Consider the following 14,706-nt stretch of genomic DNA (forward strand, 5'->3'; position numbering starts at 1 on the left):
ATTTGCTTTTGCCAAAGGTTTGGGGGCACTTCTAGTCAGTTATCACCTCAAACCATGTTCCCAGTCCATGGTTTGAGATTTCTTGGGCTACCAGGCTCTAGTCCCTAGGGTGCAAAAGGACATATTAATGGTTACAGCTTCCCAAGGAAGAGTTATTTTTAAAACAAAAATGAAAACAAAAACAAAACCTTTTCCTTTTCCTTCAACTGTTTTTCTCAGCACCAAGGCAACCTTTTCTGAACTCACTTGGGGCTAGTAGTGTGGGGTATGCAGTAGGTTCATATCACATGAAACTTGAGGGTAAAACACTTTGGGGTCTCAGCTTAATGGGAGGAGGGATTTCTTCTGTAAGACTCCCCACCTTGGGCAGGCCCTGGACTTTCAGTTCTGCCCCTCTTGCCCTATGTGGTTAATGAACTGAAACCCACAGATTCAATATTGGCAAATGCCCTTCTGTCATAAGTAGCTTTGGCCCTCCAACAATCCAGTCTTCCTGTTAACTGGTTGTCAGTTTTCAACCAATAATTGATCTGGGCATTCCCCAGGCTTTTAAGCATTTCAGTGTTTTTCAAAGGATATTTTAATATTTTACTTGACATGACCACTATTTTCAGAGGAAGGATTAACCAGTCCACCATTACTGAAAAAAAGAGAAAGGAAGAAAAAAAGAAAGTCCAGTTTCAGTGATAAAATAGGCCCAGCATAATTTCTCCTTCACTGACCTCTGACATCATTCCATGACACTGATGGAGGCAATAATATCAGAGATAAATGCCACATGGCCCAAGTACTACCGCTCAATGCGGTGCGACCTCTTACCAAATGACAACTCCACAGAGTGGCATCAGACATGGATGTCACTTATCAATGCTCTGGGAGATGATAACCCAAACTGCATTGCCTCAACAAGCATGTATTGGGCACCTACCATGTGCTAATTGCTGGGTTACAGAAGAAAACAAGGCAAAAGAGTGAAAAGTTCTACGAAGAAAAATAAGAGAGGATAATGAGTCAAAGAGTGGGTAGTGCTCCTTTATATGGGATATCCAGGAAGGCCTCTCTGAGGAGGTGGCATTTGAGCTGAAACCTGAAGGTTGGGAAAGAGCCGGCCACGGGAAGAACTGGGAGTGACGCATAGCAGGGCAGGGAAATAACGACTGCAAAGGAGCTGAGGCCGGAGCGCTCTTGGAATGCTCAAGGAGCAGCAAGGCGGCCAGTTTGGCTGGAGAGGAATGAATGAGGGGGGCGAGTCCCCCGACATGAGTTTAGATACGGAAGCAGAAGCCAGATTATAGAGTCTTGTGGGCCGTGGGAAGGAGTTTGGATTTTAAAAACAAATGGAAAACATTGGTGGTGCCAAAGGATCTATGCTCAGAGAAGATCGCTATGATCACTGTTAATCAAAACTGTCACTTGTAAAGCTGGCTCCTCCCACTGTCACCATCCCAATTCTAGGGAGGGCGGCCCCTCTTTCGGGAAACTTTGGAAACTCACGGGTGACAGGTCCCCTGCCAAGCCCAAAGGCAGCGTGCTTTCCGACTGGACAAATCCAGTCGCGAGTCTAACATTCCTCAGGCCGAGTCGGGCGGAGCCCGCTGTGATTGGTTACAAGCTCTCCTCTTCCCATCAAACCTCTACCCCGGGGAATGCGTGTATCCTGCGAGGTGAGTGTGCCCTGTGATTGGGTCTTAGTATCTGAGTGACAGGAGAAGCAGCCTATGGGCGTAAAAATGCGGGGGCGCGGCTGGGAGCTGCGGGGTGCCTTGGGCCGTGCAGCCAGAGCCTGGGGCTGTCAGTGCTGGTCGGACGCGCAGTGACCCCCGGCCCCGCGACACCCTGGCTATGGCAGCCCCGCCGCAGCTCCGAGGTCTGCTGCTGGCAGTCAACGCGCTGTTGCGTAAGCGTCGCTACCACGCCGCGTTGGCCGTGCTGAAAGGCTTCCGGAACGGGGCAGTGTGAGTGGGGCCGTGGGTCGGACGGGAGCTGAGGGTCCGGCCTGGCTCGGGTCTGCGGCGCGGGTTCCCGGCCTGGCGCCGCTGCGCCGTGTGCCCTTGAGCAGCCGTGGTGTATCTCTAGGTCTCAGTGTCCACCATCTGCGCGCCAGGCGCTGGATTTTGGGTCCCAAGTGCCTTCTGAGCCGGGGCTCCCACTACGTTTTTTCTGGATCCTTCCGGCTTTGCTTTGGGGCCTTCCTCACCTGGCCCTCTTGCCTTGACCACCTCCCATGCCAGTCTCTGTATTCCCTGCTTTGGGTCCAGTTTTCCCGTTTCCCTCCTGCCTCCGCCTTGTGTTCTCTGGCTTCAGTGGCCCCATCTGCACCATGGGAAGCTGGCCTCTGGCCTCTAGCAGACCTCTGCCTATGCCCCCCTCCCCTCTCCTCCCCTCCCCTCTCCTCCCCATTAAGCTGGCTTTGGGCTCACATCCCGTTTTCTCACTCCCCATCTGTATAACTATAGCGCTAAGTCCCCATTTGGCACAGGGGTCTCCAGGCGCATAAGCCTCAGGAGTGACAGCGAATGTTTTAAAGAGCTGCAAATACAGTACTTGCTTGGCAGGTTGATTCCACCCTGGCTATCAGACCTGCAAAAGAGGGCGTCTTGGGGTCATTTCTGCTGCCTGGTGCCTGGAGAGGAGCTCGGCCTCCTTTAAACCTCATGCATAACAGCTATCATTTATTGAGAGCCTACTCTGTCAGAACTGGAGATGCAGCAGAGAACAGACTGAACAAATATTTCTGTCCTCCTGGAGTTGGCATCCTAGTGGCAGCTGGCATGGTGGTAAGGGTGTGAACTGTCTCAGTTTGAGTCCTGGTGCCACCTACCTGTGTGATCTTGAGCAAGTTATTTAGCCTCTCTAAGCCTCAATTTCTATAAAATGGGGATAATAGTACTTATACTGCCAGAGGATTGAGTCAATATGTATGTAATGCTTAGCACAGTGCCTGATATATATGTATTATTGTTGGCTGCTGTTATTCACATGGGTTCTGCCTGGCTCACTTTCCTCACCTTTTTCAAGCCTCTGTTTGTGTCACCTCCCCGATGAGGCCACCCCTGAACTCCCCACCTTCTTCCCTACTTCATTTTTCTCCATAGTACTGGTCACTATCTAACACTAAGTAGTTCATTCATGTATCCTGTTTTTATACTGTCTCTCACTAGAAAGTGAGCTTAATGGGGACAGAAATTTTTATCTACTTTGTTCTTTTCTAGGTGTATTCCTCGTACCTAGTACATAGTAGACTTTCAAATGTTTATTGAATGAATAAGTGTGCAAGATAAAAATTGTCATTGTCCCCATTTTCCAGATGAGAAGACTGGCTCAGAGAGGTAAACTCATTGCTCATGATTACATTACTTGGTCAGGTTCCAAGCCAGGATTTAAACCCAAGGATACCTGACCCCAACACCAAGCGCTTGGCTTCCTTGGGCACCCAGAGTTTCAGGTAGAAGTTGATTCCTGCTGAGTCTAACCAGATCATATCAGCCATGCCTTGGTATGACTAGGATGGAATGGACCTTGAAATAACATCAGTTTCCCTTTGCCAAGATATTCTCAGAAGTCACACAGGCCCTGGTGCCAGCAGGCATTGACCAATGCTGGCTTTGTACACCTGCTCCCCCTCAACTCTTCCTGTGATCTTAAAAACCTCCCCGGTTAGGGCAGACACTTGCTAAGGTTAAGCCCTTGGGCTCACATCCCAGTTTCTTCATTTCAAAGCTGGGTTCCCTTCATCTCTTCTGGCCTCAGTTTCCTTCTCTGTAAAATGGAAACAAACTCACCTATGCAGGGGTTCTCTAAACGGTGATCCCATTACTGGTTAGTGCTAAGACACCATGCCCATCTATAAGGATCTGGAGTCCAAGGGGCAGCCTGATCTTTAAACTTTCATGGCAATGCCAAGTGATTGGGAGTGCTGTGCAAAAGGGGTGATGGTGATATTTTGAAGACTGAGCTGGAGTTTACCAGGGAGAGAAGGGTACCCCAGGTAGAAGGAATGGTTTGAACAAAGGCCTGGAGGTGAAAAGGAATATGCTATTTGTGAAGAAAGTCCATCCATTTAGAGAGGGAGACCTGGACAACTGAGACATGTGAACTTTGTAAAATGTAACTAATTTTGATGTTCCACTCCTAAATATATCAATGTGCATCTCTACAAATAAGAGCACTTTCTTATATGGCTAAATTATCATGATTATATTTAATACATTAATATTAATCCTGTAATGCTGACTACTGTCCAGTCAGTAGTCAAATTGTTCCAGTTGTCCCCCAAATGTTTCCTATAGCTAGTTTGTCCAGACCAGGATCCTCCAGGACATCACATTGCACCTGTCATTATGTACTTTAAGTCCTTTTAAATCCAGAGCATTCCCCTTTTCAGAACACGGAGTAATCCTGTGAACGGTAGTAATCAGCTCCCCCTGAGTTGGAAGACTTTGGGAAGGGGGCTTGGCTGATGTAGGGAGCTGGGGCACTGTTCTGCTTGTGTCTGGGGCATGAGGAACAGTTCTTATAGCTCTGTTCACCGGGAGGAGGCTGAGGGCTTCTTTGTTCAGGAGAGAAAGAGATGACTTTGGATGAAGCGAGGCAAAGAACTTTTTGGGGTGAGGATGGGGGTCCTGCCCACTGCAAGGCAGGGGAGAAGACCAGCTTTAACTTGTTAACGTTTTTATTTTGTTAGTTTATATTTTTAGTTAGGTAACATTCACAAAAGGCATAAAAAGTTAAATGCTAGAAAGTTCTGCCCACCCTATCCTTCTGTCACCTAGTCCCTCTCCCTGTCAGTGACCCCTGTGTCAGTCTCATATTCCCTCCATAAATATTGTCTGCATAGACAAATAGATACATTCTCCTCCCACACCTTTTAAACCAGTTTTATATTGAAATGCTCTTAGGTTTATAGACGAATTTCCTCGTTTTACACAATTTTACATTTTACACACCCTGCAGTGCACATAAAGCTGCCTCACTCTTTTACTGCTTAGTATTCCACTGAATGGAGGGCCCATTATTTATTTACCCAGTAACCCCCCCTGCAGACAGACACCGGCTTGCTTCCAGTGTTTTGCTATTTCAAACAAGCCTGCAGTGAACATATGACAATATATGCCTCATTACCATTGTTTCAAGGAAGCTGCCATGGATTTTTAGACCTCGTAGCCTGGTTAGATCAGGGCCTGGCAGCTGGAGAACTTGGTGGTAGAAAGGGGAGTCCAGTAAAGGAGAATAAGAAAGAGAGAGACATTAACATTGGTTGAACTAGGAACTTTCACCTGCCAGAAGCAACTGTGAAATGGAGAATACTTCTTTTTTTAAAAAATGTCTTTATTGATTTCAGAGAGAGGAAAGGAGAGGGAGAGAGAGAGAGAAACATCGATGATGAGAGAGTCATTGATCGGCTGCCTCCTGCACCCCCCCCACTGGGGGTTGAACCCACAACCCTGGGCATGTGCCCTGACCGGGAATCGAACCTCGATCTCCTGGATCTTAGGTCGATGCTCAACCGCTGAGCCATGCCGGCCAGGTGAGAATACTTAATAATGGGAATAGGGCGGCTTAGAGAGGTTAAATGATTTATCCAAGTTTATACAACAAAATGTGGCAGTACTTTGACAAAAATACTATTCCCTTTCCACGACCCACTTTGAACTTAGATCTAACTCAAAAGCTAACATTATTTCCCCTCCTAAAATGATGTTAGGATTAGGGATAGGGAGAGGGGGGACAAGGGGTCAAAGTGATAGCCCAGAAAACTGATACGGTGATGCTATAGTAACTGTTTTCTTTTGTTTCTGCAGCTATGGAGCCAAAATCCGGGCCCCTCATGCACTGGTCATGACCTTTCTCTTCCGGAGTGGCAGGTACCCAACCCCTCTGCACACCCCTCAAACTGGGAGAGAATGTGGTCAGCCCTCAGTGCCAGGGCTGTTGTATCTCCCTAGCTGGTCTAGCCTGTCCTCATCACTACCTCCTAAAGTACAACTCTGATTCTCTTATCCCTTCTGGAAAACTCCCTTGGATCCCACTCCCTCCAAAGAAGCCCAACTTCCAGGTGTGGCCTTTAGGGCCCTCTGCAGTTTGGCCTCAGTTCAGCCCCACCCTGTTCTCCCATGTTCAACCTGGGATGCCTTTGGCACACAAAGCTTGCTGTCATTCCATGCACATGCCACATGTGGTTCTACCTCCATATATTTGCTCATGCAGTACCCCTGCCAGGAGTGCCTTTTCCTCTTCTCCCCAACCTTTATTTCCTTTTTAGCAACCCATACCAGTTCTCTGAGGATCACTTTCTCAGAAAACTGTCCATGACCTCCCTTTGTTCAAACTTCTTGGCCTTCCTCTGGTCTCTCATAAGTCTTCCCTCAAGGCACTTCTCAGAAACCACCTTGTGATCTAGTTTTTTTCTTTTTTTCTTTTTTTTAATATATCTTTATTGATCTCAGAGAGAGGAAGGGAGAGGAAGAGACAGGGGTAGAAACATCAATGATGAGAGAGTCATTGATTGGCTGCAGCCCGCAACCCGGGCATGTGCCCTGACCAAGAATTGAACCCTGATCTCCTGGATCCTAGGTCGACACTCAACCACTGAGCCACGCCTGGCTGGGCATGATCTAGTTTTTAATGTATGTAGTCTCACTTGGAGTTTATAAGAATTCCACATGGACAGCCTTCTGGCCACATCCAGCTTCAAGATTTTCTCTTTTTGTATTTTTGCTTTTTAAATTTATTTCTGTTTGTTTTGGCTTTTGTGCTCCGAATCTTTTTTTGTTTTTGTTTTAAAATTGAGCTCAGTCATTCATTCAGTAGGTATTTATTGAGCATTTACTGTGGGCCAGATGCTGTTTTAGGTGCCGGGATACAGCAGTGAACAAAACAGACGATGCTCACTGCCCTCATAGAGTTTGCATTCTAGCAGTGAGTGGCAGAAGAAAAACATAATAAATAAGGAGAGAATAGGTCGAAAGGTAACATGGGCTCTGGGAAATAAAAATTAGAGCAAGGAAAGAAAGAGGACCAGGAGTGCTGGAGGAGGGGCAGGCTGCAGAATTAAATAGGGAAGGCCTCAGTGAGAAAGTGACATTTGAGTAAAGACTTTAAGGAGACTAAACAGCTGGCCAAGTGGGCATTAGGGGAAAGAGTGTTTTAGGCCAAGGGAATAGCCAGTGCAAAGGGCCTGGGGTGGGATCATGCCTGGTGAGTTTGAGAAGGCTGGAGGGGAGGGATTCAAGGAGAGAGCACAAAGAAGAAGGTCATAGGGGTAACCTGGGCCCATCCTGTCCAACTTTAGACAGGAGTTTGGCTTTTCCTTTAAGCGAAACAGGAAAGTGGAAGATTTTTGCAGGGATGTGCTACTATTCGCCCTGTCTTTTAATAGTGTTAGAGTGAGGAGTTCGCTGCCAGATTAAGAACAGGTGGGGGTGGGTGCCAAGGACAGAAGTAAGTGTAAAATAGGAGGCTGTGGCAATAATCCAGGTGAGCAACACTGGTGGCTCAGACCTTCGTGGTGGCAGTGGAGATTAGAAGTGGTCAGATTCTAGAAACATTTTGAAGGCAGGATTAGTGTTAACACTTAAAAACTGGGAAATCTAACTTGTCTTAGAACTGGCAACACTGGGCTCATGTTCCTATGGGGCAAGAACCAGCTGATTCCTGGCTATGCCCACTCACCTGGCAGATTTCCACAGGTCCTAGTAGACCAACTCCAAAGTCCTCATCTAGCCTTGAGGGCGCTTGGGTTTACCATTCCTGAATTGATCTCCTGGAGCGCACTCTGTTCTTCTCCCTGTGTTCCTCTCACTGCCCCCAAATGTTTAACTTTATTTACTTTTTAATTTTTATTGATTTGAGAGAGAGAGAGGAAAGGGGAGGGAGAGAGGGAGATATCAATTTGTTGTTCCACTTATTTTTTTAAATTGAGTTTTAGAGAGAGAGGAAGGGAGAGGGAGAGAGGGAGAGAAACATCAATGTAAGAGTAAAACCTTAACCGACTGCCCCCTGTACTCCCCCTACTGGGGACTGAGCTCACAACCTGGCCATGTGCCCTGAACAGGAATGGAACCCGCAACCTTTTGGTCCACCAGGCAACGCCCAAGCAACGAAGGCACACCAGCCAGGGCTGGTGTTCTACTTTTTTTTTCAAATACTACCATTACAAGAACACTGAGGAAAAACATCAATCAAAACAAATTTTAGGTCTCTTGAAGACTTATGTTGCCTTACTTCTAACAAGAAATTAAATGCATTATAACATGTGATTTTTTATTTTTGAATGTTCCACTTATGTATTCATTGGTTGATTCTTGCATGTGCCCTTACCGGGTATTGAACCCACAACCTTGGCACATCGGGACAGCACTCTAACCAAGTGAGCTACCCCTCAACTACCTCCCCTACTTAAATGTTTGCTTCTCTCAGGATAAAGACAAAACTTAGCATGGCTTTATCTGCCACCCTACATCCCCTACTTACTTTGCCTATACATTCTCTGCTCAGGTTTCTTTCTGTTCCTTTACTCTCTACTCTCTGTCTCTCCTCAGGATCTTTACTGATCCCTCTGCCTGGGATGCAACTCCTCTCCCCTCTTGACCCCATTGACTCCTCATCCTTCAGATCCCAGGATTATCTCTTGTCAAGGTCAAAGTTTGACCCTTGCTTTGTGACTATATTTCCCTCTCCCATTAGGGCAGCAAGCAGATCTGTTTTTTCCCCAGAATTGTATTCCCAGATCCAGCACCTAGTGAGACACTAACTCCCTCATTCATTCATTTCTCCACATGTTCTGTCCAAAAAATATTTATTGAGCACCTACTCTGTGTCAGGCCCTCTCCTGGGCCCTAAGGATGAACAAGTTAGTTGTAGATACCACTCTCTGGTACCCTCTGCTGGGATGGGGCGGGAATGGGGGAGATAATAAACAAGCATATAAATGTCAGGTGGAGATAAGACCTATGAAGGAAAAAAAGGTAGGGTAAGGAGACAGATATGATGGGCATTCTTTTATGTAGGGTGGTTAGGGAAAGCCTTTCTGAGGAAGGGGCATGGAGTAAAGGCCTGAATCGAGTGTGCCAGCACCTCCCAGGACATGGAGGTTAGAGGCCTGGGGTTGAATGTGCATTGACTCTGAGCCCTGACCTCCTTGCCTGGTTTAGTTGTTGTTGTTGTTGTTGTTGTTTTAATATATCTTTATTGATTCAGAGGGAGAGGAAGGAAGAGGGAGAGGAAGAGAGAGATAGAAACATCAATGATGAGAGAATCATTGATTGGCTGCCTCCTGCACACCCCCTGCTGGGGATTGAGCCTGCAACCCAGGCATGTGCCCTGACTGGGAGTCAAACCTCGATCTCCTGGATCATAGGTCGATGCTCAACTGCTGAGCCAGGCCTGGCCGGGCTTGCCTGGTTTAGTTTTGCATGCCCAGTGGGTGAATGCCCTCCGAACGACTGGGCCTGCTCTCATGGTGGCTCCCTGTGTTTGTGCAGCCTCCGGGAGAAGCTTCGGGTCATCCTGCAGAACACGTACACCCACTCTTTTAACCTGGCCCTCTTTGTGTTCACCTACAAGGGGCTCTGCGCCCTGCAGTCCTACCTGCAAGGCGAGACCTACCAGGTGCACTCATTCCTGGCTGCCTTCATCGGGGGTTTGCTGGTGTTTAGCGAGAACAATAACGTCAACAGCCAGGTAAAGATCCTCCCCAGGAACGTGTGTGGGGGCTGGCTGGGTTTGGAGTGGGATGTGGTTAAGGTATGAGTTGGGGGTGGGGTCAAAGAAGATGAGTTCTTGGCTCCCTTCCGAGTTTGAGGGTCTGTGATTCACAGTCCCTCTGTGACCTTGGGAAGGTCACTTCCCCCGCAGTTTCCTCATCTGTAAATCAAGCAGCTTGTTGGAATTTTATGGTTCCCAAAATCAGTGTGTACTGCTCTCTGGGGCAAATATTTTTTTATTTTTTTAAAAGAGAACCACTTTGCAGTGAAAGAATTGCCTCTTACTTTGTAACTTGCCCTTTTTCTGGGTTGAAATTCTTTTTATTTTTTATTTTTGCTGATATCAGAGAGAGGAAGGAAGAGGAAGAGAGGGAGAGAGAGAGAAATATTGATTGGTTGCCTCCTGCATGTGCCCCGACCCAGGGATTGAACAGAAAATCTGGGTATGTGCCCTGACCTGGAATCGAACTTGCCACCTTTCAGTGAATGGAATGACACTGCAACCAGCTGAGCCACCCGGCCAGGGCCAGATTCTTTTTTTTCAAATGAAACTAAATGCTGCTTGTTTTAAATTCCTTCTTGTGCAACATGAAAAGTTGGCAGCCCCTCTATTTGCTTCCCTCAAATTTATTAAATGTTTTTAAATGATAAAAATAGTTTTATTTTCACATTTTAAGAAATGCAGGTTAAGCAGCCTCTATGTGCCTAGCACACGTTTAGGTGCTTGGGATACATGATGATAAAGTAGAAAATAAATTGAAAAGCACTTAGATGTGTGCCAGTCCCGTCGTCTTCCATCTGTCAGGTAGCTGTCCAGGGACGGTCACTGTAACTTCGTCTTATGTAGCCCTTCAGAAATCACCTGTGCTTGTGTCAGTGTACATTTCACGAGTTTTCCACCACGAGATCACACTGCCCTTTTTTTTCACGGGACAGCGTACCTTGGGGACCTTTCTTGTCCGTCTCCATCCTTTTGAACCTCAGCGCTCTCCACTGCTGGGTGGGGCCAGCCTTGGCCCCACTGATCTCCTCTGAATGGCCATGGAGAGGGTCTGTAGCCATTTGCCATTATACACATGCAGCCCACATCTTTGTTCGGATGTCTCCCTGCGCATGTGTCAGTCTGTCCAAAAGTTCCTAGACGTGGAATTGTAGAGTCTGTGGATAGGAGCATTTTGTATTTTGAGAAAATTTCCTCAGTTTTATATTTGTTAGAAATTTCACTTCCAAAGGCTAGGACTCCTGGTCTCACCATCTCCTTCCTCCTCCCCTGCTTTCCTTGACCCCTGGCAACAACTGTTCTGACCCCCATTTCTAAAATTTTGTCACTTCAACAATATTATATAAGTGGAGTCATTACAGTATGCAGCCTATGGGGATTGGCTTTTTTCACTCAGCATAATTTGCTGGAGATTCGTCCAAGTTATTGAGTCTGTCAGTAGTTCATTTCTTTTTATTGCTGAGTGGTGTTCCATTGGGCGGATGTACCACAATTTGTTTAAACATTTACCCCAGAAGGGCATCTGAGTTGTTTCCAGCTTTTGGCTATCAGGAATACAGCTGCTAAGAACATTCCTGTACAAATTTTTGAGAGAGCATTAGTTTTCATTTCTCTGAGATAACTGCCCAAGAGTGCAGTTGCTGGGTCAAATGGTACGTGCATGTTTAGTTTTATAAGAAACTGGCAATGCCCAGCTGGCGTGGCTCAGTGGTTGAGCGTAGGCCGGTGAACCAGGAGGTGAGGATTCGATTCCTGGTCAGGACACATGCCCGGGTTGTGAGCTCAGTCTGCAGTATGGGGTGTGCTGGAGGCAACCAATCAATGTTTCTATCTCTCTCCCCCTCCCTTCCTCTATCTTTAAAAATCAATAAAAACATATTGAAAGAAAAAGAATGAAAGAAAGAAAGGAAGGGAGGGAGGGAGGGAAACTGACAAACTATTTTCCACAGCGACTGTACTATTTTACATTCCCATCAGGAATATATACAAGTGACCCAGTTCCTCCACATCCTAGCCAGTATCTGGTTTATCACATTTTTTAAAATTTTAGCCATTTTGATAGGTGTGAAATGCCATCTCATTGTGGTTTTAAATTTGCATTTCCCTGATGGCTAATGTTGAACAGCTTTACATGTGCTTATTTTCCATCTGTATAACCCTCTTCAGTGAAGTATCTTCATGTCTGTTGCCCATTTACTAACTGGGTTTTTTTTTTTACTGTTGAGTTTTGAGTTTTTAAAAAATATATTCCAGATACTAGTCTTTGTCAGATTTTTTTTTTTTATAAATATTTTCTCCTACTCTATAGCTTTTCTTTTTGGCCTCTTCACAGGAGCTTTCACAACAACAACAACAAAATTTAATTTTGTTGAGATACAGTTTATCAAATTACTTGTTATAGATTTTTTTTTTTTGGTGTCAAGTTATGTTTTAGTTTTGAACCATGTAAATATATTCATTTAAAAAAATTTTAGTAAGAATAATAAATTAAAGATATGAAATAGTACTATTGAAATGTCTGATACCACTTCAGATCATCTTGCATACCAACTTTGAAAAATACTGATCCGTGCAGAGGGGTGGGCAGAAGGTTCCTAGTGGCTGTGCACACCTGTAATCCCCTGTCACTCCCTTCCTGCAGATCAACATGTACCTGTTGTCACGCGTCCTGTTTGCCCTCTGCCGCCTGGGAATGGAGAAGGGCTACATTCCTGAACCCAAGTGGGACCCATCCCCATTGTTCGCCGGGACAGTGTGGGGGCTGGTGCTGTGGCTCTTTGAGTACCACCGGCACTCGCTGCAGCCCTCACTGCAGTCTTCCATGACCTACCTATACGAGGACAGCAATGTGTGGCACGACATCTCAGACTTCCTCATCTACAACAAGAGCCGTCCCTCGAAGTAGCACGGCCCTGAGGTGCTTGTGGGGGCTTCTACCCGAGTAGGCTCTGGACCATGTTCAGCTATGGCTTGAGATTGGCTCCATCAGTGAAACCTCTCAGAGGATCCCGCTTTCTCAAGATCATGGCTCTCAGACTCCAACTTTTATTATCTCTGGGTTCCACTGTCCAAAGCAAAAGCACCAATTTTCAAATCCCATTAGGTACTCTTGAATGGTGGAACAAGAGGCCGAATCAGGCTGAGGAGTCTTGGGCATGGTTCTAGCTGTACTGCTAACTTCTGTGAGACCAGGGCAAGTCACCTCCCCTCTCTAAGCCTCAGGGGACATGTAGCTCAGTGCAGAGCCCTGAAATCTCTTTCTGGTGGGTATGTCCTTTTGACTATTCTTATGCTGGTGGGCAGTGGGTTTGCAAATACGTTTTTACAAATTATTAAGTTCCTTGTCTCGAGTGTTCTATTGGAGAAGATCTAGAGTCCCACTGTCCAAAGAAATATAATGGCAGTCATATATGTAATTGAAATTTTTCTAGTAGTCACATTAAAAAAGAGTGGAAAGAAGCAGATGAGATTAACCTTAATGATACATTTTAGCCCAAATTTCTAAAATATTATCACTTCAAGATGTAACTAATTAGGAAATTAATGAGATCTTTCATACTCTTTTTTTTTTATACGAAGTCATCAAAATCAGGTATGTGTTTTACACTTATAACACACCTCAATTTAGACCAGTCAATTTCAAGTGTTCAGTAAATAGCCACATGTGACTAGTGGCAACTGTATTGGACTATACAGATAAAGAACACTTCTATCATCACAGAAAATTCTAGTGGACAGTGCAGATATAGAGCTAGAGGACATGGGTTTGAGTCCCCACTCCACAACTGTGTAACTTTTTAAAAAATATATTTTTATTGATTTCAGGGAGAGGAAGGGAGAGGGGGAGAGAGAGAGAAACATCAATGATGAGAGTCATTGATCGGCTGCCTCCTGCACACCTTCTACTGGGGATCGAGCCCGCAACCTGGGCATATGCCCTAACCAGGAATCGAACCTCGATCTCCTGGATCATAGGTTGATGCTCAACCACTGAGCCATGCCAGCCAGGCCACCACTGTGTAACTTTGAGGAAGGCTCTTGACCTCCCAGAGCCTCAGTTGCTTGTAAAATGAGGATAATTGTAATAATACCCGGGGTCCATGTTGGACTTGCATAACTACCACAACGAATCATTTCCATTTAATGAGCTCCTACTTCTTCCTGGGTGTTTTGCACATAAGATTTTTAATCCATGCAGTGACCTTACAGGTCTGTATTTTGATTTCCATTCTACAGATGTGGAAACTGAGAATCAGAGAAGGGAAGTAACTTGCCCAAGGTATACAGCTAGTATGGTAGCCCTATCAGGGTTTGAACCCAGATCTATCTGATTTCAAAGCCTATCTATCTAATTTGAAAGTGTTTTTCAGTGCCTTTAAATTTAGAAACCTAAGCTAAGCTATGCAAATGTTAACTAGTTCTAGGGTTTGTTCCAGAGAGGGTACAAACTCAAATGCCTGCAGGGGCCTAGCAGTGACATAAATGATCATGTTCTGGGTGCTATGCAGTAGGGACAGATGGGGACATGATGAACTGGAGACTCATGTGCCAGTTCAATATTTTAAAACCAAGCTGGACAATATTTTAAAACCTCAGTCAGGTCTCCAGGAAGATTTGGTCCATGGCCCACCAATTGGAGGCCCTTGGCCTAATAATATTTCAGTCTCTTTATATTTTAGAACTTGCTGGTAGAAATGTGCACATGAGTAACTGGAGATCTTATTAAAATGCAAATTCTGATTCAATGGATTTGGGGTGGGTCCTGAATATTCTGCACATCTCTCAGACTCCCAAGTGCTGCTGCTGCTGGTCTGAGCCATACCTTAATAACAAGATACCATTACCCCATGTGACAGATGAGGAAACGGAATTAAACAAAGCTGAGCTGTTAGGTAACAGAGCAGGGGGTAGGTCTGATTCTGACAGCTGTGTTCTCAGCCACGATGTTGTACTGCCAACTTGGAGAAAGTGATCTTTTTTTTTTAATTTTAAATTTTTATT

At 45.6% G+C, this 14,706-nt stretch overlaps 1 protein-coding gene across 1 annotated transcript; it reads left to right on the forward strand.

Annotated features, from left to right (window-relative positions):
• The first annotated feature begins 1,689 nt into the window (after positions 1 to 1,689).
• Positions 1,690 to 14,450, forward strand: PXMP4 (peroxisomal membrane protein 4). Its single transcript, XM_081148437.1, has 4 exons — positions 1,690 to 1,955; positions 5,802 to 5,864; positions 9,483 to 9,681; positions 12,347 to 14,450. The coding sequence occupies exons 1-4, from the start codon at positions 1,843 to 1,845 to the stop codon at positions 12,608 to 12,610; spliced, it is 639 nt and encodes a 212-aa protein (XP_081004563.1). The 5' UTR covers positions 1,690 to 1,842; the 3' UTR covers positions 12,611 to 14,450.
• The last annotated feature ends 256 nt before the right edge of the window (positions 14,451 to 14,706 follow it).

The sequence above is a fragment of the Miniopterus schreibersii genome (assembly GCF_964146895.1).
Source record: "Miniopterus schreibersii genome assembly, chromosome: 10".
Taxonomy (NCBI): domain Eukaryota; kingdom Metazoa; phylum Chordata; class Mammalia; order Chiroptera; family Miniopteridae; genus Miniopterus; species Miniopterus schreibersii.